At 45.6% G+C, this 23,551-nt stretch overlaps 1 protein-coding gene and 1 non-coding gene across 6 annotated transcripts in view; one reads left to right on the top strand and one right to left on the bottom strand.

Moving 5' to 3' along the window:
* The window catches only part of LOC128872267 (acetylcholine receptor subunit alpha-like), a 73,178-nt gene that overhangs the window by 30,442 nt on the left and 19,185 nt on the right, over positions 1–23,551 (top strand). For 3 of the 5 annotated variants that reach the window (XM_054114772.1, XM_054114770.1, XM_054114767.1), the window contains exon 3: positions 22,171–22,288. In XM_054114772.1, coding sequence (XP_053970747.1) covers positions 22,237–22,288 — 52 coding nt within the window. In that variant the 5' untranslated portion in view covers positions 22,171–22,236. Of the gene's footprint in view, positions 1–21,961; positions 22,108–22,170; positions 22,289–23,551 lie in introns of those variants that run through there. The other 2 variants (XM_054114768.1, XM_054114773.1) reach the window with 2 other exon arrangements.
* Trnan-guu (transfer RNA asparagine (anticodon GUU)) lies at positions 3,153–3,226 on the bottom strand. The gene has a single exon. It is a non-coding gene; the product is annotated as a tRNA-Asn (tRNA).

Raw genomic sequence — 23,551 nt, 5'->3', positions numbered from 1 at the left:
TGAGTTATGATTTCTAATAAATGGACACGGAGTCCGAGAGTCGCGACCGACGTTTCCAACAGTATTTTCTCTGTAACGTCATTTTCGTTCGTGCGCGATACCACGATTGCACGTACGCACAGCGTACGACGAATTATCGGTCTTAACAGCCGGTCGTTCGAACAGCTTTCGACAGCGATATCGTAAACAGACAGCCACGCTTTCGCCCTGTTCTCGGCTATTTTGATCAAGAAACCCGCGAAACGGTTCGACTGGAATCCGCATCCAACAGCGACGCGGAAGATGATCGCATTACCGAGCCGCTCGAGCAGGAAACGAACCGATAGTCGATAATCTCGTTGTTTCCTACTAGACCTCGCCCACGGTCTGATCTTTTTCTAATCTATACCTGGCCAACATTGGAAATTAGCCACGACGAAAAGAAACGCCACAACGATCAATAAAAGCTCTCGGTTACATTTTTGTACGCGACTATCTCGAAACACGAGATCCTTCTACCTTGAGAATAATTTAACCATTCTCGCGAGGGTGTTCTGTTTGTTCTGTACACGGCAGAGATCGCGCGACGAGATCGATCCTTCGCATCGGAAACTGATGGAAACGAACGGAAAACGGGACGAAACAAGAACGGAGCCGGGGTTGATCGAACTCACGGTTGAGCAGCGTACAGTCGACGTTTCCGTAAAGAGACCACGGGAATTACGGACTAAAAGGCGAGGAACCTTTCTCGCGAGAACGAACAAAAGGATTTGTACGAGGCGAAGGTTCGTTCTGTTCTTTTGGCGGTGTATTGCAAAACGGCCAGAACCGTTCTTCAATTCCGCCTGCAGCTCACCGATAGGCTTTTCTCGAACCTGGGGCGATTGGCTCCGATCTTCTTTGTCACGATAATGACTTTCCACCTTCGTCTACTTTCCTCGTCTTCTCGAGCACCTTCGTGCTGCCCTTCAGTTACCAAGGAAAAATTCGTTTCTAACGGAGGCGAACCGGATGATCGGAGGGAAAAGTTGATTGGCGGTCTTTGTCGCTCTAGGGTCCTCTGCGATCTAGTAATTAACGCTCCAGACTTCGTCCAGTTATAAACTAATACAGCGGCCCGTGTACATCGCTGTTTCTTTAAAATTCAAATTACTCGTTCATCGTTGATTTTCAGTGACGGGCAAAATAAGGCCTAGGCTTCGAATAAATCTGAAGTTTGCTGATATGTCTGTCTCCTTTCCTCTTTTGAACATTTTCCAAAGAAGGAAACGAGACAAACGTATACGGCAAACTTCAGATTTATTCGATGTCTAGGGTTTTGTTCATCTCTGTTGATTTTTTCTATCGAACCAAGCGATTTCGCTTGTTTATCTTGCTCCTGGAAAATCCATTCCCAATTCACGCGTAAAAATCGTTGCGTCTTCGAATCTACGACATCAGGTCGGCCTTTCGTATTTCCAGATAGCGTAGTCCTGATCCTAGTCCTCCTCCCTTTCGCGTATCATAAATTTCAATCCTCCTCGAAATTCGATACGCGCGTGCCTCTCGATCCATGTTACATCTGCCGTGTATCGACGCCGGGCTCGAAGAACTTACTTTAGGTGTAGGAGGCAAGTGTATTCTTTTAATATACATAGTATACAAAAAAAAGAATTCTGTTAATTTTGTTAATTTTGTTAATTTTGTTAATTTTCGAAGAGTCTGAAAATGAAACGAAAACGGAGTTAAAACGCTATATTTCCGACACGTGACAACGGTAGATGCTTTGCGATCGTAAAGGGTCGCTCACGATGCAGTTGAAAGTTAAACGAGGTCGGGAGGTTGTACCATAACCGATAATACTGTAGCGACGAATCTGACACAACCTCAGGTGCCAAGGATGCTGCTCTCGAAGTTGTCGTCTCGCTTGCATCGTTTTGTCCTTACGATTGGTAACGGGGTTTCCTGTAATGCGTCGTTGATTCTCGTTACGATTGGTAAAAGTTTCACGATTTCTCTCGTTCTACTTTTCAGTGGTGACTTACTGCTGCTATAGCGAGTAAAATCATCGCAACTATTATAATTTCGAAGAAAAATATGATTGCTACTCTTTTAGTCGACTATAAAATTTTCATCAAACTTTACGTCCGAATGTGACAAATAGTTTAATTTTGGGAATACTTATAAAAAAAAATGATTCAGCATCTATGCTAAAATAATACTAGATGCTACTAGTCGACTAAAATTTTCATCATACTTTACACGTCTGAATGACAAGTAGTTGATTTTGGGAATACTTGTAAAAAAAAAAAATGATTTAGCATCAGATATTCCTCCAACTACCGTCGTTGCTTGTGATAGTAGTTGGGGAGCGGAGTTTAATCACGAGTCATCTCCTATGATCATCATTTGCTAAATCGATCAGTAGTACACCCACTGAATGACTGCCGAGACATTCCTTCGTCTCGTTGATATTACGCAGACCGTACAACTTCAGCAGCGAGAAAGATCGCTCTCTAGTGGTAGCCGAGCGAACTACACGCGATCCATGTATAGTGTGATTCATAGTTGCGTTATAGCCAATGTACTATACATCTGCTACAGCCAATAGATTGATCTTACGTAGGAATCGATGAGAGATTATGCAATAATATTTTTTTCTTTTCTTTTCTTTCTTTTTTTTTTTTTTGGAAATAATCAAATCACTTTATAATTCCACTTGGAATCGTGAAATAAATTTTTCTTTTCGAGAAATCGATACGCGTTCTTTCAATATTATGGAACGTTATATGTTAAAAGCACTGTATTGAAAAAATACGATCCCAGAGGCTCGGCTGGACATCTCGTGTTACGAAACTTACGAGTGCACGTGCCGACCAGCGATGCAACGTGAACTCTGTTCATAAAAGAAGATTTGCTCTACGGTCGCATAAATGTTTCATAAAGCTGTATCGATACATACAGTATTCATAGATCCAGCACGGTTATCGAACTAGCTTTATCCGACGTTGAACAGATTTTACGATATTCTCGCAGCCTTGTACGATTGGAAAAATTGTACATGGGGAACGAGGAAATACAGCTAGAATCTATAAACTTTGCTAACGTTTGCGTAGAACGCAATAGCGCGTATAGTTGATCAAAGGAGGTTCGACTGCGTGATTATGTCAGAAAATAAATAATAAAAAAATCAACGCCCCCGGGTGGGCTCGAACCACCAACCTTTCGGTTAACAGCCGAACGCGCTAGCCGATTGCGCCACGGAGGCCGATGATCTCTTCTCTCTTAAAATCACTACACGTCCCTGACGATTTCTTCGTCCGATCAACGAACAAACGCGTACTAAACTACTCGACGTCACAGTATAGCCCATTTGCCGATGAAATATCGATAAATATCGATAAATATCGACGCGTTTACAAATATTTATTCATTAATAACCGTTGATTTTCTTTCGAAATATCGAACAAATGTTCTTTCCTCTGGCCGAGAAAGTCGAATGGAAACGCGATGCCGACAAGGTGGTAAAAGGAAATATTTGCAGGTGACTGTAAATAGCAGAAAAGTTGGTCGAAACAGGACGAGTTCGTTCATTCCAACCGCGACGAAAAGGGGCGCGAGAAGTAAATTCATTCGAAAAGCATCCGCGAAAGTTAGGCGAGCCCTTATCGCGATGTTCCCGCGGGGGCCGGGAACTTTCGAAGCGAAAAAATTGCATCGGTACGGTGGAACGATGCTCGAACTTATCAAACTGGTGACCAGCGGCGCGGTCGCGCATCGAAATATCGAGGAAACGTGTATCGTTCGCGCGAACCACGGCTTATTTGACGTCTCTTCCCCGTGAAACTTCCGAGTTCGACCCCGAGAAAACCAAGGGGACGAAGAAAAACGACGGAACAGGATCGCCCCGCTATCGAATAGATTACGTCCGAAGTTCTCTCCGCCGGATACAACTAATCTCGTGAATATTTCATTAATCTTCTTCGGTTCCCTCGCCTACCCCTCCTAGGCCACCCCTGGCTCCTCTCCATTCGAGATGAAAGTTTCGTTACTCCGTCATTTCTAATCTACGTGGGAGTGGTTTCGACCGAATGAATATTTACGAACTTTAAATAATAAAGCCGAAGGAACGTTTTCTTGTTCCTCGAACGAATTTCCTGGAACGTAGCGTGTCGGTACGTAAGGGCTAGTAAAATAAAAGGACGTCCCTCGGCGCTTCTGGACAGAGAGCAATTTAAAGATCCAACGGTGGTTTCGTGGATTTTTCCGGTCCACCGTGGCGGACACGCGATTAAAACCGCAATTTTCTCGGTTAAACCATTTTTGCGCGGAATTAACGGTCCGCGAGAGAGCGCGACAACGGAAACGTTCCTTGCAATGTCAAAGGGCGCATAAAAGACGCGAGCGGGAACGGACGGAAATTGTTGGGCGGAATTATCGAATGTTATGCGGGAAAAAAAAAAAGGAAAATATGCATCTCCCCGAGTGCTTTGCTGTGTGGGACATTTAATCAGAAAATCCATCAAGAGATTGCTTCTGGGCAATTTCTTTTCTCTCGCGTAGCAACCTATCCCCGCATCCGACTTTAATTCACTCTCTCTTGTTCTTCCTGCGCTCTTGCGCGTCTATCTGGACGCACTTGTCGCCGATAACTGTACAAACATCGAAACTGTACAAACATCGAAACGGGAGTCAATCGGAATGTAAAGGCACGTGTCGCGAGAAAGCGAACAAAAATGCAGGATTTTAATTAACCTCGAGCATCGATAGGATCGAAGCGCGTATTATTTAATAGGGCATCGCGGCGGTTAGGCGGTCCTCCGCGTGCCTCGCGCGAGTTATCGTTCGGAAAGTAGAGCTGTCGGCGAAAAAAAATTTAGTGCAGCTGTTGTGCGCTCCCTGATAACATTACGTTTCGTGGCCCGTATTCTCTCGAGCACGCGATCTTTCCCAATCGGGGTCTCCTTATCTCGACGTCAGCATGACCTTATCGTTAACTCCGAGTATTCGACCGAAAAAAATGCGCACTTGTACGTGCGCAATTTTCTCTTCCCGAAATCTCGCGAACGGCACGGCCTGGCAGATTCTTATCGGTGTCCCGGCGAATATCTCTGTACGAGGTTCGTTTCTTCGATTCGCGTCGGTCTCGCGTTCGCGAAACGATAAGGAAGAGGCAGGAAAGACGCGAACGAGTCGAAATTGATCCAGCTATACGCGGAATAGACGATTAAAGGATTATCGAGCGCGGCGGAAAAGGCAGACGGAAGGCGAACCGGTGCATATTTCGCTGGGCGAGGAAAAATTCGAGTGTTTACAAAAAGAGGTTTCACGGTTCGACACATCGGCGGTGCGCGACTGATCGATTGTCCGTCAATGAGAGGCTAGAAAAACGAGCTTTTCGGTGTCGACGTTCAAATAATACCCAGCGGCGTCCGATATGCAAAAATTGCCGAGCAATCGACGAACCGTGAGACCAACAAAAAAAAAAACAGGTAAAGAGGAACACCGAGGAAAAATAAAGCTCGAAACCAATATCGCGTTTACGGCGAACGCAAAACAATTATTTTCCTCGATTTTATTCGTGTCTTTGACCCACTGTAGAGACGGTCGTAGTTTTTATTCGTTGAACTCGCTCGATAGTCTCTTTATCTAGAAGTTTCCCGTCTCTCCCATTAGGTACGGCGCACCGATGTAAGCGTTTGCTTTTCGTTCATTTTTCGGTCACCGTCGAAGACCAACTTTTTCGCTGGGACCGAACATAGGCGAAACAATTGAATACAAAGCTGCTGCATTCTATTTTCTACTTCGTCGTTTTTCATACGCCCAAGTTTTATTTTGTTTTGTTTTGTTTTTTTCCGTTTCCCTTTCGATACTCGGGCAGATATCGAGAGGACGGAGTTTCATTATCGGCGTTTCCAGCGACGGTCGGTTTTTCAATCGGTGAAATAATTCTCAGCGTTCCGACTTTGTTGTATTTTCAAATTTCGCCCGGAAAGTTCCATTACACGTAACAGTTTTTTTTCGATTATGCGGTTAGAATGGCCCTTGGATTAGTTCCGAGACAGCAGTGATGTGGCAAAACCCTAGGCTTCGAATAAATCTGAAGTTTGTCGATGTGTTTGTCTCATTTTCTTCTTTGGAAAATGTTCAACAGAAGAAACGAGACAAACACATCGGCAAACTTCAGATTTATTCGAAGCCTAGGGTTTTCCCCATGTGAGACAGTGTACCTCGCAGTGTTTAGTATTTAGGGAGTCGCGTAACGTGCTCGGGGGCGTCTTTGCGTGTCTTTCATCGTAGAGTAAGCCCTGCGATTAATATCGACGTAGAGAAACAACGAACGAACGAGTTTTCCTCTTCTCGAAGCGGTCCGTTTATCGTCGACGCTTCCATCGACCTTAAGGAACTTAAGACACTTAAAGCAAATCGTGATCTACGAGCAGCCTCTAAAGGGGCTCGGCATCGAGGGAGCGGCTGACTTGGCTCGAGACACCTCGTTCGAGGCTTGCCACTAATTAAGAAATACTTCCCTTAACGTCTACTTTAACGACTCTGTGACGCTTCAGCCGAACCCCTTTTCTTGTTTTCATAGGCACCTTACACTCCTTTTTACCGTCTCAGTTCTCATCGACGAAGGAAACTACCTTCGTCCTGTAATTTCTCCAATTCCGACATTTCTCAACCAGTCAGCTGTTTCACGATTGCATCCGTCTATCTATGCAGGCGGTCTCGTAAATATTCCTACGCTCTATATCTATGTCTATTGAACAAATCTATTGAAAAAATTTGTTTAAATTAAATGGCAGGTTTCCAAGTGTATGTTTGTATAAATGTGTCGATGTATATATAAATATATACATGTACAAGCTTACTCATACACATGTTTATAATGAAAAATTCGTTTGGTAATATCAAAATTTTTACTTAATTTAGTCACACTTCTTCGATAGACACAGAGGGTACGAATATTTATGAGACTGACTGCAAATATATACAAGCTTACTCATATACGTGTGTATAATGAAAAACTCGTTTGATAATATCAAAAGTATTATTTAATTTAGTCGCACTTGTTCAATAAACACATACGAATATTTATGGGACTGACTGTAAATACTAAATATATACATTTACAAGCTTACTCATACACATGTTTATAATGAAAAATTCGTTTGGTAATATCAAAAGTATTATTTAATTTAGTCGCACTTGTTCAATAAACACATACGAATATTGATGGGACTGACTGTAAATACTAAATATATACATTTACAAGCTTACTCATACACATGTTTATAATGAAAAATTCGTTTGGTAATATCAAAATTTTTACTTAATTTAGTCACACTTCTTCGATAGACATAAAGGGTACGAATATTTATGAGACTGACTGCAAATATATACACGTACAATCTTACTCATATACGTGTGTATAATGAAAAACTCGTTTGATAATATCAAAAGTATTATTTAATTTAGTCGCACTCGTTCAATAAACACATACGAATATTTATGGGACTGACTGTAAATACTAAATATATACATTTACAAGCTTACTCATATACGTGTGTATAATGAAAAACTCGTTTGATAATATCAAAAGTATTATTTAATTTAGTCGCACTCGTTCAATAAACACATACGAATACTGATGGGACTCTGAAAAGAGTACGCCACAGCAGCCTGTAAATGCCGTAAGTCCTAACGTGGTAAAACTGTAGACGTTCCGTTTCCGCAACGATTGATATTACGAATCGTTATTTACGCGACTCGTTCCACGCCGCTATCGATTCTTCCAGCATTCGGTTCGGAAAAGAAGTTCGCGCGGGCGTTCCTCTTATCTCGCAGCCGTTCCTCGTGTTTCAATAATTCTCGTTCCTGAGCGAGGTGATGCAACTGATTCCGTTCAACTAGTTATAGTTGATGCTTCGTATCTCACGCGCGATATTGCTGACTGTACGTAAACACCTCCGCGATGCTTTACGAATCGTTTCGGTCTGTTTTCCGGAGAAGGAAAAGTACGCGTCGTAAAGTTTTCAACTGGCTGGCAACTGGAGCAACGGAAGAACGCCTGTGTAACTCGAAAGAAAGGTCGAATAAAACAAGAAGCTTCCGTGAACATTTTTACTGTCCCTCGTATGCAAAATTCACCCCCTTAAAACTTTCTTCGCGTTTCGTTAAACGTATTGCAGGATTTTATTTCGTGACGGAAATGGATGTTACCATCTCGAACGGTGTCGTGGACTTATTAATCTATCGCTTACCTGTGATCAATTAATGCAAGAAAATTCAAGTACGATTCGAACGGATTCATAGACGATACAATTTTACGAGGTTTCGGGCGATCTCGAGCGATCATGTTTAACTTGGCAAAATAGCCTCGTAAAATCTCGACGGAGTTAACGAGAACGTAAAGCTGGTGCAGAGCCGTGCGAGATTCGAGATTCAACTATCCGGGAACGTCCCGATGCGCAAATACCGATTCGCCCGGGTACCGTCTGACGAGAGTTTATTTCGCCTGGTCGGTATTAGCGCGCTCTCCCTGCGTGCAACAGGTGATTACACGCGTTTCGGTGAATATCGTCCAATTAAACGTCGCCGTCGACGCTGGATCCCGATGACCAGCCAAGCACTCGTCACCTTCGCCGCTGGGACTTGGCGATTCCGGGCCGTTTGGCAAATTTCCTGAAGCCCGTGACGCGACGGCCGTTGGCCGGGCTCAATTTACTCGGTTGCACGCGACTCGTCGATCCGGTAAACCAACCGATAGCGCGTGTTCGCGGTGATTCGACGAGAAACTAATCCTCTCGGTGGTGCCGGATGTTCCGGTACCGTGCGTGGCTTCGCTGCGAACCGTTCGAAAGTCGGTCCGTGGCGTTCGGTAAAATTCGATACGCAAAGCTGAGAGGCCACGCGGAATACCTTAACACGCGCAATTGATTCGGTCGTTTATTGGATCGAGGCATAGATGCGCGTATGTTGTACGTTCGGAATGGCCTTCGGATTCCAGGACGGAATCGTGCACCGAGGACGGCCGTAGGAGGAGGACCTTCGAATACGTTCCTGGTGTCGATGAGGAACGAACATATTGGGATTTTCAATTGAACAGAGACGAGCGTCGTGGAATTTAACTGGGTCGAAAGTCGAGGAATGAAATAATCCTTGCGGAATGGCGGACCTTTTCTACGCTACCAGCGAAGGGTAGACGTTGCGCATACGCGCCAGGAAACTCGACCAAGTAACAGCATGCTCTACACTCGAAACAACGCGAAGATATACCGCGAGTCATTTACGGAGCTTTCGAAATCTCGTAAACAACCTCCTGGCAGCCCGTCAAAGTTAAGGTAACGTTTGAATCAATCGCTCTGGATATTCCAGCGTTCGTCGGCCTTCGTTGAAAAACACGAGGGTCTTTCCATACGCTTGTCTCTTCTTTTCTCTTCTTTTCTCTTCTTTTCTCTTCTTTTCTCTTCTTTTCTCTCTTGCTCGTTTCATTATTCACATCGAGAGATAACCGAAAGCGAAGCATCGAAGTTGCTTCGTAAAGCTGTAGCTTTGGAACAGTCGCCTGAAACTTTCAGCTCCTCGGCGCCGTGTCATCTGTACGTGACGCGTACCCCTCGACGAACCTGGTCGCTTTATCGTCCCGTAGTAAATATTTGATATAAAATCCTTATCCGCCAAGGGACCGAGAATCCATCCGCTCCGTCGAACGAATAATACAGCACGCCGCGAAATACGCCCTCGCGATTCTTTCCACCGTCGTCTCTCCCCTGAAACTTAAATAACGCGCGTAGAAATCCGCTGGCTGTGCAAACGTCGAGCTGTCGGTTAAATCCCCCGTGCTCGTCTTCTAAGCATAATTAGGATTAGGCTCCGGAAACGGCGATTCGTTACGTAGCGCGTTCGTCACTCCGCTGCGTCGCAATTTCTTTCTGTTTATTCATTCGTACGCTCGGCGCCGTCGTTCGCGTAGCGTCGCGAAACTCGACGGCTCCTAAAGCCAGCTTTTCGTACCAAAGTCCAGGAGTAATTTGTACGCGTATATTTCTGGGACACCCTGAAGCGTGCCATAAATAAATGCTCGCCGCGCTTTTAATCATCGCGCGAGAACAATCGGACGAGAGAAAGTTGAAAGGTAGAACGGAAAATGTATCGTTCGCCCCGCGGACTAGTTTAATATCGTTAGGAGTAGATCGCTGCGCTTTGAACGATATATATATATATACGTGTTCGCAAAACCGCGAGAAGGGTCGCAAAAGCGCGGCAGATTTTCTTCTCGCGGGCGTCACAAGTTTCGAGGGCCCTAACGTCTCTCTTATTGTTGTACACGAGGAAAGTACTTGCCTGGCACGGCGAAAAACTCGTTTTTCTTCTCGTGCATGCCTCGCAGCGTGTTCCGTCACGAACAACTTCCTCTCACCTGAGCTCGAGTCGATTTCTCCTGTTTCGCGACTCGACGCCCCCCCGTATCCTTTTTCTTTCGCGTTTACGCTTCGATGCATACTTTTCTACGAAACGATACGGATCGTTTTTAGTCGAAGTATCTATAAAATTCGGCAAGTGGTAATTGTTGGAAGTACAGTATAGGCTCCATAATTGTAAAAAAAAATGTTTTTCCGATTTTTTTGAGGTTTTTCATTTTTTACGACCACAGTTTGCAACAAAATAATCCGAGAAAATTCTCAAAAATACGCCTTAGGATCCGGAATGTGTCGGATTTTTTTCTGAAAATTTTAGAACGCATTCGAGACCGGAAAATGCGCCGAAAAGTGTAAAATCAATTTTACCCTGTAACTACCCTCACGGACAAGCTTTTTCTTGGTCAGCTTTCGAACGATTCAAGAACCATTGAAGAAGCTCTAAGGGCAGTTTTGACCATCTCAATCGGCTAGGCTCTTTGTCTACGATAACTGCACAGAAACCAGATAACTGCACAGAAAGCAGATAACTGCACAGACACTTTCGTCCAGAGTCGTCGAAAACGTCGGACGCGGGTCGAAACGACGGTTGATTCGATCGGTCGGAACTTGATTTTCGAGTAGGGGTCGACGGTACAATTAGCCGCGCGAAGTTTAACTTGCAAATATGGAGACGGGAAGCGTCGGGTCAGATCGATTCGTTTCCGAGCGTCCAATTAATTCCCGCTCACGGAAATTCCGCGAGCATGACGCGTCGTCAAATTTAATTTCGCAGGAGTCTGACGCTGCTCGCCGATGATCCATCTATCTGTCTCTCGCGGAGGGAAATGGAATCTTGCTTTAATGAGACGCGCCGGATCGAAATGTCATTCTCAAAATAAAGAACCGGCCCAGCACGTTTGCCTGAATCATTGATAATACGAAGACCCGCAGTCTAGCGATCGCTAATAAAGTTCGCTTGGACTTGCGATGTCCCCTCGGAAGAGACATCCGAGTGCAAAGGGCTAATATTAAATTCTGGATCTGCGGTTCGTCGTCGAAAGTCGCGCGTGAAACTTCCGCAGCATCGAATCGACGTGGTATCCGGGGGATGATGGGATGTCGCAGAAACGGCAGGAGTTGGTCCACGTGTCGAATATGCAGAGCGAGTCGTATTGCGGCGTCGAGACGCAAAAACACAGCGTCGAAGGAGGAAGAAGGGAAAAGGTAAGGCAGGAACGGTCGGTCGGTCGGTCGGTCGGTCGGTTCGCAAGTAGGTCGCATCTCACGGCTCAATATCACCGAATACTCTTTTGTGTCCTCTTCTAAATTGGGTTACGAGGGTGCCGCAACCGTTAGCTGTTGGCTGCGGCTTCTTCTTGCTTCGAGCCGCGGCTTGCTAGAATTTTAATATACACCAATCTTTCTAGACGACTCCAGACACGCTGTCCGTCCGACGTCTTAACTCTACACCTATTTGGAAACGAGTAGGCGGCGAAAGAGAACCTTCCTTTCCTCATTTTGCGAAAGAAACGTTGTCGCTGTGTGGAAGTTGCGCGTGGCGTCGCGTTCTCTCTCATAACGCGTTCTGGATTTTTCCAAACCGGCGGCTATGCGTAGCAACAAAGGGACATTCGTTGGACCGACATCGAGGCGAATGGTGAACCATTAAATTAGTTTCGTTGCATTTTGTAGAAAAGTCCGTGGTCGTTTCGCGTAACCTCGACTCCTGTGCCATTCTAAATTTATATGAACTTGATCCTCGCGGAGTCCCTAGCGAGAAATAGAAGAGAGTCTTCCCAGCTTGATGCTAAAGCCTCTCGAACAGCAGGAAGACCCGGCTGTAGCGTTACGAGTTACAACTTATTCAGAAGATCGAATCGACGCCGAGCGATCCAATAATTCGGCCGAAGCTCGTTTCCCCTCGGATGAGAGTGATTGTATCGGATCGGAGGCGGTTGAAGGCTAAGTAAATCTTGGTTCTTTCCGTGACGCGTGGCCCGACGTACCTTCCGTTCCCCGTTTTATTCGCGCGAAGTAACGTATCCCTAAAGAGACGCGACGGAAAAAGCCGGGGATATTTTTCACCGGCGTACACCCGCGTCTCCCCATTCTTCGGCATCCTATTTTACGATGCACGCGTGATAAATCGCGGCCGCTTATAATCCGATGTCGAAAGGGCGAGCGAGACCGATACGTTTGTTCCTCGTCGAAACCTTTCCGCGCGAGTATTATTCACCGACGTTTTCCATTTTCGTCCGACCGATCTGGCGCGACCGTGTTCCAAGTAGAACGTTAGATTTTACGTATCTCTCTTTCGGGGTTGCTTTAGTATTATTTTAGCAATCTACTCTGGAAAAGTGTTAACGGAATTAAAATTGTACACTTTTCGAATATGTCACGCGTTTGTCCAGTGTTTGATTGAAAATTCCAGGTAGTATCAAAAATGGCCACACAGAGGCGATCTAATAATAAAAATACTATATATGTTTTTTAAATCGTTTAAGAGTCCATGTGCTCCTTATAGTCTGGAAAATACGATATTTCTACCGCTCTAAGGAAAGGTACGCGACTGGTGTCGAATCGATGTAGCGTACCGATACGATCCTTTATCCTCCGATTACGTTATTAGCTCCATCGCGAGAACGAGCAGACCTAGAACCATCGGCGTCGTTGGTCGCGCGTTTAATGGACGAACAAACGTTTGGACGGGGCGAACTTCGTTTTTCACCGCGGTTCGAAGCCCCGGGATCTTGAGAAAATAAAAAAAGTTGTCCTCGAGAGAAATCGAGAGACGGGAACGAGAAGGCAGTTTTGTTCGTCGCCTCCCGTCGCCGTTTTCGATCAAGCGTCCAGGGTTATAGCGAACTCCACGGCTTTTCAACTTCTCGCAGGGTCGTTTCGGTTTCTTTGGCCGATACTGTATACGATCTGCTCGTATCGCGGAATCGTCGTTATCGCATGGTCCACGGTTCGACGGGTTTCTGCGCCATTGGATCGGAGCACTTTGACACGGTCGAGCGACCCTTTTGCATCCTGCGTGGCGTGCATACACGCGCGATTCGCTCGGAAGATCTGGCACACGATTTCGTTTCCTCCGAGACAAAACGATCTCGGATCGTACCGAGTGAATTCCAAACGGAAATCTCGCGAACGCGTCTACGTTTCTAGCGGCTTCTAGCCCGGGTATGATCTACAAAATTTTATTCGAAATTTCATTCGAATCGACAGGTTTTCTCGTGTTCGCGTTTCGGTTGCGAAAGCTTACATCGAATTGCACGCGATTCGCATGATATAGGTAGAGCTTCCTTTCGACGTGTTCTTTGTGATTTTCGAAGGCAAGTAGCATCGGTACAGAGGGACGAATAAAAACGTCTCGGAGTCGGTTCGATCGGCTTCTGTTAGATTATGGGTGAAAGCAAGAAATAAAATAAGAATATAGTTTTATATCAAATGATATTTTATTTATCACTTGGAGGCTCAGAGAGGTAGTCGCGTTCACCATCGAGGTTGTCTCTAAACTTGTTATCGGACTAAATATTAGGTTGTCCCAAAAGTATCTTTCGCTTTATTAATAAGTAATACATGCACAACATTTTATGTTTCATGTTACATTACTGAATTGTGCACGATTCATTTTGCTCCATTCCTGTTACAGCATGAATATCTACGAAATTAGATTGTCTATTTATAGAGACACGACCACAGAAAATAATCGAGTGCCATCTCGCGAATGAAACTTTCGGGACAACCTAATGCAATACTTAGATCCAATTAAGTCAACAGTTTCTTTGAAAAGGTTTGGTTTGGTCGCGCTTCAACGCGAGATGGATCTTTCACCTTTTTTTTCCCTCATCTTCGTGGCTCTCAACATCCCCTACCTTGTCGATCTTACCCATACTTCGATATTCCTATCATTCTCCTAGATATTTGTTTGCGTTGTCTCGCTTTAGTTTCGTTGTTCGCCGTTGCACGCGGTCGCAAAAATCTCACGCGACGCGACGTTTGGAAGATTAACAGACCCGACACCGTGTAAATTCCAGCGTTTCTCATAACGTCCGGAAACTGTCCCGGACCTTACCGTGCGATGCAGTTTAGTCGCGATTTCTCGTTGCAAAGGGAAGGTACGAAGCTGGAAGGGAGAGGAAGTCGCGACCGTGGCGGAGAGAAATCGAGCAAAATGGAGACAAAAAGCGTCGATCTAACGGCGGTGTTCTTTATTCGCGGATAATTGAATATCAGACGGAAATGGAGGAGAGCAGCGGGAGGGAGGGGGGAGGAGAAGGAGGAGGAGGAGGAGGAAGAAACGATATTCTGTGGGAATTCTGGCATCCAGAACCGTCGGCCTACGGCAGCCGATCGGGGCCAGGGTTCAAGAGAACGCTTCTCACCAGCAGAATCAATTCAACTGCCGGCTGGTTCGGCTCATGGAAAATTAAATATCCACGATTCTTCCTCGCCCCTGTGGCCCCTCGTCCGCTTCGGAACCTCTGAAATTCCTTCGATTCGCCGATTGAAAGGCGCCCACGTTCTTATCGACGAAAGTGTTCCGTTAACTCCAGCAAGGATTATTCCGCGTTAGTATTCCAAGGGCCAGTTAGCACCGTTGCTGGTTAGTTGGCGAAGGGTCTGACGAACTAGAAGGGACCGAGGAGATATAAAATTACGCTCGGTCCGCCTAAACCTCCCCAGAGTTCTTTCTTTTCGACCAGACACACTGAATAGTCGCATTCCGATGCCTGAATACTATTATTCACAGCGAATAGCGACCTGGCTTCGTGCGTGTGTCCGTCCGGTTTCCAAGGGTTAACGTTGCGCCAATAATTACTATTGCTCTCTCTCACTCTATACAGAAAATGCTAATTATTCATTTTTATTCGTAAAACATTCACGAAAGTAAGAAAAAAGAAAGGTTCTTGCTCGCGTTTGATATTTTTCGTTTTTCTCGCGACGAAGTCGTCTAAAGTCGTTTGTCCAGCGAGTCCTCCCTTAAAATTCTAGTCTGAAGAAATTGCAACGAGTTTTGCTGTTGGGTCCTCCAGCGAGGATCGGTCGAATTTTTGGTAAAAACTCGAGAGAACTCTTTCGTGGACCGTGATCAGGGATGAGATCCTTTTATGACGTCATGTATTTTCGAAAAGCTCCGCCCGACAGCCGTAGCTTTCTGTAAACGCCTCGACGCGCTCGCGAAAACTCGCAACGCTTCGTGAGCTGTGTAAGTAACCAGCCAGTTCGAGGGATGCTGCCCAAGAACACGTACCGCATCCATTTGCCTCATGGAAAATTAATTATTATCCGCTTCTGGCAGCTTCGACCGTGTCCTCTCGCCTGAATCCGAAATTTCTACGAGTGCTCGCCCGGATGTAAACTTCGTCCGTGGCACCGACCGTACCGACCACTTAGCCTCTCTCTTCTCACTACCCCCCCTCCTGTTTTCGTAAAACTGGATTTTCCTCGTAAACCGCGTGAAAATATTCGCGCGGAAGTCTTCGTAAGCGGAGGAACGAGATGGGAATCCGTTAAGAATTTATCATCTGTTTTGCATCCGACGAGCCCTTGCACATTTCGCTACGCGAACATTTTCACCGAGGTTTACGCGGTTCGACGCGTCCCGATTCGGAAGAATTTATCTTTAAATACATTCACGCCGGAAAATTGCTGGAAAAGTAAGATCTCGTAATAGAGAGTACAGGTTTCCATTTGGAAAATAAATAAAGTGGACCTTGGAATCGCCACCCAAATGAAACAAATTGGACGCTGCCGTCCTCTTTCTCTCTGGAAATCTTTAGACACGTGTTTCGTACTTTTTTAGGATCTTTCACGCTCGTCGAGATATTCGGCTGGAAAGTTTTCAGACGAACGGCCTGCAGGCTTTCGAAGTCGGTAACGTTATCACGCGTTGCGCGTTGAATAATCGTGTCGAGGGTCCGTATTTTTTTTCGAGGCGAAACTTGTTTCCGTTACTTTCCCATTAGTACCTCTTCTTCCCAGGACCTCGATAAATAAACTGGTTAATTATTCATCTCTGTAAGAGCGTTGTCTCGGGGTGATAAATCTAGGATCGACTAAAGCGATCGTTTTCCGAGTGGTTCGTGGAAAATTGGCGGTAAAGAAAGGAACAGAGAGGATCGGAGACTCTTAATCGATGGACGTGTTCTCGATTAGATCAAAGAAACTATCGAGATGGAACCGATCGAGCTAAAAAGCACACTTACGGGGCTGGTCGGCTTGTAATCACGACGGCTAAACGAAGTATCGACAAGTTGCGGTCGATGGCCCTTTTTTCGTTGGCAGGACACTGATGGATGGAGGTCTTAGGGTAGGGGCAATAAATCATCGGGCATCGGCCGATGAATCGGCAGTCTCGATGATAAGATGGCAAGTTGATTCTCGGTTTCCTATCCGTTCGATTATCATACAAATTCCCGCGGATCTCTGTCGTTAAAAGATCGGAGATCTCGGGGCTCGAATCGATGTAAATTCATACTCCGGTTTTCTTCAAAGTTCGCGCGACAACTTGGGTTAGATTCTATAGAAACGTGACAGAGACATAACGAAAGCGTATAACTCGTGGCACGCGAAGAATATGCTTTTTACCCAAAGAAAAGACTCGAGGATCGAAACGGTTAATAACGATTATCGGGTCTCGCGACGAGGAGGTTGCCGAGAACGAATGACCGACCCAAAGATGGATCGATGGGATCAATATTCCATCGATCTCCCTTTCTTACGCGAGTTTCACAGTCGAGAACGTCGAGCACCGAACGAAGAAGGCAGACGAAATCGAGCTCCGTCGATCTCCTCGTTTAACCCGAGCTGCCAAGCAATTACTAGATCAAAGAGAATTAGACAAGAACGAGGAAGACGCTGGGGGAATCAAATATCGATCGGGGAACTCTTATTCTTCTTATCGTACCATTTAATAAGGTTAGAATGGATTTTTTCTTCCAGGCGGGAGTACTTTCGATGAAAAAAGCTTAGATGATTTAGAATTTAAGCTTAGTTCGAGATGTAGAAATCGTGAAGACGAAATACATAGATAGATGTAGTAATGATCTAGTAATTGCCAGCGTTGCGGAAAGTGTAAATCGTTGTTCGACGAGAACGTAATTTCGTTCTAATTAATTCGCGACACGAAATCTCCGTGAAATCGGTAATTCAGCGAGGGTAACGCGTGGATGCCTTCTTCTCTCTTTCGCGGACTGTTTTTTTTCCCCTCTGAATTTCATCGTTCACTAAACGCGATATTTAACCGCACTGCGGCCCGCATTTAATTGTTCCCGGCGGCAACGCGCCGCTATTATTGAATTCATAAATCTTATTTCGGCAGCGAGTAACGAGTGGCCCGCTGGTATTTCGAGTAGCTTTTGCAATTCAAATGCACGCTCGAATTTTCATAAAAAAAAAAAAAGCGTATAGGCGACTCGATCATATTTGTCTCGATTTATTTTTTTTTCATTTCAATTCGGTACTTATTCGTGGTCGAATAAAAAAAGATTAAATCATCGCACCCCGACACGATAGGATATCTGATTTGTCTCGTGGGAAATTGATGTATGTATTTACAGATGGTAATCGGAGACAGACGAAATTGTATTCGATTAATTCGATCGCTTAAAGCCGAAGCGTAACAATTTATTCGCGACGCTTGTTTAATTTTAGACGGTCGCGTTTCCATTTGTTCGTCAACGCGTTTTACATCCGTTCGAAAAGGGCATCGCTAACGGCGGCTCAAATTAGAGAAGAACCGGGGATTTTCTGGGACGACTCTCGAAACATCCCTAAACAAAGGGACCGACCCCCGCGGATCTCGATTCAGCATCGCGAGATCTGTATTAAAATTAATGAAGCTCGTCGGTGAATTTATTCAGCAACAAGTTGCCCGCGATTTCACCGTTGAAGCGTATTCATCGGCGAGATACAAAGGTGCGACGATAGCTTTGAATCAAATCCGTGAGCCGCTAACAGCGTGAACGAGTTAATAGCGCGGACGTGGAACGCTTTTCGTCGACGAGGCAGCTGAAAACGAGAATTGAGAGCGACGTTTCGGAGAGCCGATCCTTCGTATCGTTCCGTATCGCGTTAGGCCATTCTTATTCGCGAAACTGAATGTACGCGCGCGTTAACAAAAGATCGTAGAATGTGTTGGTGGTCGTCGGATGTAGAATAAAGTAACGAATTATGTGCACACGTGCGATTGAACTTTTATTACAGAATTATTTGATTTCTTTTATACAATTAACTTACAAACTAACCAATCGTCCGTTCAGACATCCAGGCATTCTTTCTTCGTTCTCGTGTATCGCTTGCGCTCTAAACAACCGCATTCACCCTACATTCGACCCAATAATATAAAAATTCGAACGAGAGAACTTTGATCAGCGATAAAAATCATATTTGATAAGGCACTGGATTACGATAGACTCTCGCGTGAACTCCATCTCCATCTTTACGTGGCTCTTAATCGCTATTCGATGCTCCAAGTTCTCTAATACTAGCTACCTATAGAGCTGTTAAGCTTTCTCGAGGCCCCTCGAAGCGGATCTTCCTCGTTGGCTCTCTGACACAACGGTCGGGTCTATAAACTCTCGCGATCCTTGTATAAAAATGTCGGAGGTGTACGGACTCGTATCTTTTATTTCCGATCGTTAAGATCTTACTCGGTTTACACGGGAATCGACGGGACGGTTTCTCGCGCGGATTCGAAGCATATTTCGGACTTTGTAACTCGTGCGGCGTCTCGAACCACGAACTTCGTCCCCGGGAAGCTCAAAACTCGCGAACACGCCATTCCGTACACTCTCGAATTCTCGCGAACTCGTTACATTAACTTGGTCGGAATTTCGAGCGTTCCAGCGAATTCAGCCGGTTCAGTTCGGATCACGCGACCGCTCGAACGAACGCAGACGTTTTCGCGGGGCCTTTGGCTTCGACTGTTCCAGGTCTAAGGATAGGCGCGATCTGACGCAGTGCACCACTTCCTAGACGATCGCCTGACTTTCTTTTCTTTCGATTCTCACCTAGAAATTTAATCGCGATTACAAATCTCGCTCGTAAAATCGTTTCTATATCTATTAACAAAAAATCTGTCTAAATTAACCGATAGGTTCGACGGTTTCAAATACATGTTTCGTTATAAATATGTAACACGAATAAACTTTGTTTCGAGTAAACTATCGTTTAATTTGTACTGATTTTTTGTTCTAATAAACATAGAAGGTAGGAATATTTATAGGACTGACCGTATAAAGGTTACCTTTGTTTTCTGTTATCGCAGTAAATATTTCGTCGTATAAAAATCGGACCTGGTCGTTCGGTTCGCGATAGAATCGAAGTCGGATAAAATTGTAAATTTCCGTTGCTGGTCGCGGTCCCTCGGTTTCGTCGCGTTGTCCATGGGATTTATCCACGGACGGCCGACACGCGTTGCAGCGGAACGCGTTAAAATACGAGGCAATTAAATAACGGAGTGATAAAACGAGACGGCGCGGTGTAAATATCATTTCGAGATGGGCGAACGCGTTAAGCTGTGACGGATCGTTATGTCGTCGGCCTGGCAGTGTTTAATCCGCCGTCCGATAGCTTTGAAATATTTAAGGGGCGATACGGTAGCCACGCTCCCGCGAGTTTTGCGATTTACGCAGCTGTTGATTGGTTCGATTCCGATACTTTTATCTGCTCTTCGTACTCGTTATCCGTTTTGAATTTTGTCCATTATTTCTGGAAGTCGCCGAGTGAAAATCGACGAGGATGTTCGCGAGGATGTTCCGCGACGTTGCTAATCAAGAGTCCGCTCATCTTTTCGTCGTTCTATACTTTTATCTATACTTTTATCTATACTTTTATTAGGCGAGAATCGAAGAATCTCTTTCGTTTTAGGAAGGAGAGCAAGATTGTGCAGCTTGTCTCGCTTCCAAAATTCCCTGTCGAACAATTTCTTCTTTTGCCTCCGAGGAAAGGTCTTTCGCACGACCGTCGTCGCTCGCTCGAACGAACCGCGTCGAGACGCCAGGCTTTAATCCACTCTCCGACGATCCTCCTTGGCTTTTATTCCCAGCCGAAAGTTATTTCTGCAACGTGCCACGCGATCGATAAGCACCGAACTCGTCTCTGCTCGCTCGCGCCTCGAGACTGACTAATTATCTCCTATCGGATCGATGCGTAAGTAACTGGTATTTTTTGAAATTAATATTCGAAGGGAACAAGATTTTTATACAAAAGTCGCGTAGGTTCGTTCCGTAGAATTTACTAACTCTAGTTTTCTACGCAATTCATTTCCGAGAGCAAAACGAACGGAACGCTTAGGGTTCAAGTTCGGCTCAAAATTTTCATTACAAGACAGACTCGTGATTTTCAAGTTTGGCTCAAAATTTTCGTCACTAATTTGACGAGCGATTGCAACGAGAGGTATAAGGTCAGCTCGCGGCATCGGTGCAGCGATCACGGGACGACTCTGGTACGCGTAACCTTACGTTAGCGGCGCGTTACGTAAGCGGATAAGTGAAAAAAATGGTAGCTGCGCCGAGCAACAAATCAGGAGGAGATCGTTGCACGGCTGCGATACACCTTGCTGCGCCGTTTCGCGCTATAGAACGCTGCGGACGTACAGAACGCACCAACTGCAGCCGCAGTTCTGCGGTCCACGTGGCACGGAACGGTGCGGTGGTTTCAAACGGATCGAACGAACCGATTACCGAACCTGCACGCCCGTTCGTTCGCAAATTTTACTTGAATCGGTCGTAACTCGACCGTTTTTCCGTACGGTCGGACGCGAGAAACGTTGAACCGAGGCGAAATACGATCAGAGCACCGTGTCACGTCACGATCGCTGGTCGTTTTTAATTTTGTTTATTTACAAATAGCACAGAGAACGCTCGACACTCTAGAAGCAGACTGTTGGCCCGCGGTAGATCGCTCGTAACTTCTCGTTTCGATCGCGAGAACCGAAGAGAAGCTTCGAGTCGGATTTAAAGTTTCGTGCTGCGCGATGTAGATTCGACGATATTTCAGCAGATACCCTGTGTTTCTTTTCTCCCAGGGGCTATAACGCCGGAGATTTACGAGATTCGACGCGAAAATTTTCGGTAGCGATCCGAAATCGCGTAATCGCGAGCCTTACGACTGCCATAAATTCGCGAAGCGATAGTCGGCGGAGATAAGCGCGCAACTTGTCGCGAGAAACGCCTACCGCTCGAGGAGCCTGGGGAAAAACGATTTCACGATCGAGTAGAAGATTAATTAAAAAAATTTCGGATCAGCGATCGAGACGCGCTTATTCAGGAAATTGCCTTTTCGTGCTCGCTCGGTCGATAAAATTAATTTGCCTCGTAAAAGAAAATTGAATCCCTTATCCGCTCGAGCGAGAACCGTTACCAATGTCCATCGGAGTTAATTAATCACTGATAATCATCTGCCCGCGAACATATCGTAAGCGCAAAAATAGTCACCGCGTTTCCCAGCGAGCCGCGATCAGTCCTTCCATAAATCATCTCTCCGAGCGTGCATCGTCTTCGAATTTACGATGTTCGTTCGAAATTAACGTATCCTTTTTCCTTCTGTTTGTTATCGAACGCAAGAGTACGTACAGAATGGAACGGACGGGCATCGCGCGCGCTTCGTTTACGTCATTTTTACGAGTACAAATGGTCGTCCCGTCGTATTACGCTCGAAACCGCGGCCGAAAGGTTTAATTGGTGGCGCGGGATAGATCGTTCGACGTTTATCACGAAAAACGTGCCCGCCACGAATTGTAAGTACTTATTCAAGGCGCATCGGCTGTATACTCCATCGAACGACATTTTCCCTGTTTCAGTGCTAGAACTGAAGGGTCTGGAGAGCACGGAGGCGAGAAGAAATGAGTTGGACGTGACACAATGACATGATGAAGAGCCTGGTGGGGATCATGTGGATAGTGTTGGTGCTCATATCAGGTAAGTTCGATAAATCTATCCGACAAATAAGAGTACCGCGTCTCGCCGTTACGACGGACGTTGACGTTTACGCGGAATTAGCTCGACTTCCAGCCGACGAACGATTCGTTCGTTCGGTGTTTCGAAAGGCGCGACTAAGTTGACTCGACCGTGCCCGGGCAGACAGGAAAAGTAGCACCGTACCTGATCGAACGAGTACGAGTAGGTCCGTGTTGGCAAGTAGATCGTATCCACTTAGCCGAGGGGATAGAATCTCCTTCGTTCCTGGCAAAATAAGCGAAACGACCAAGCGATGAAATTTGGCTTGTTTGGGTATTTCAACGAATCGATTCGTCACAGTAAGCAATAATGCGCTTTCACCTTGCGTTAGATTCCTCCTACGTTTCGCGTTCCATCCGATTTACATTTCAAATTTTAGATTCCATTCCGGATCCCGTCATACGGACCCGCTGGAATTTCAAACACGAAGCCCATCAACGCCGGACAATAACCACCTAATATAACCGTACAACGAATAACTATCGTATAAGATATGACGGCTGCTGCATATGCATCGCACCACTCGCTTCGTTCCCATTCAAATGTAAATGCTATATCGCGCGCGTGCGAGCGAACGCTGCCCGTCCGACAGCTTTCAGCAACGTTAGCCTTTTTTCGAGTCGTTGTAAACGAACGGCTCAGTCGGTCCGCGAACGCGGAATCGGACGACGATCGCTCTCGTCGTAATCGCGAGCGATCAATCGATCGAGTATCGCGAGCTACGTTTGCGATCTGCGATCGTAAACCGGTAATTCGAAATCTTCTTGAAGTAATCGACCGATCGATCGTATCGGTCTACGTAGGAGTCGGCAGAACGAACATTCAGAAATAGCGAGTTCTTCTTACGCTTGGACGTACGATTACGTTATAAATAGGCAGACGTTTCGGAGAACCGGGGCAGGGTATAATTCTAAAACGATGCCAAATGCGGGGAAAGTTAAGGGGCAAATTAAACGGTGTTACGAGCTCCAACTTTTTCACGATGCTGTTACGTGCTCGCATGCATACGTGCAGGTGCTAAGAAGCCAGGTGGGCTTTTTTCCTTTTCGAATAGCAACGCTTAACGCGGGAAACGGGGCCTGGAGATAACCGTTGGGTAATATTTGCGAAAAGTCCGTTGATCTAGAGCTACTTCGTTTACAACGCTTGCCAATCTTATTTTCCTTGTTTTGATTTAAAAAAAACTCTCAATATCTTCGATCGTAAACCTTTCGTCCATCCTAA

Source organism: Hylaeus volcanicus, chromosome 2 (assembly GCF_026283585.1).
Source record: "Hylaeus volcanicus isolate JK05 chromosome 2, UHH_iyHylVolc1.0_haploid, whole genome shotgun sequence".
In the NCBI taxonomy this organism is placed as follows: Eukaryota; Metazoa; Arthropoda; class Insecta; order Hymenoptera; family Colletidae; genus Hylaeus; species Hylaeus volcanicus.
Note: the sequence above shows the minus strand (reverse complement) of the source record. Positions and strands in the feature narration are given on the sequence as shown.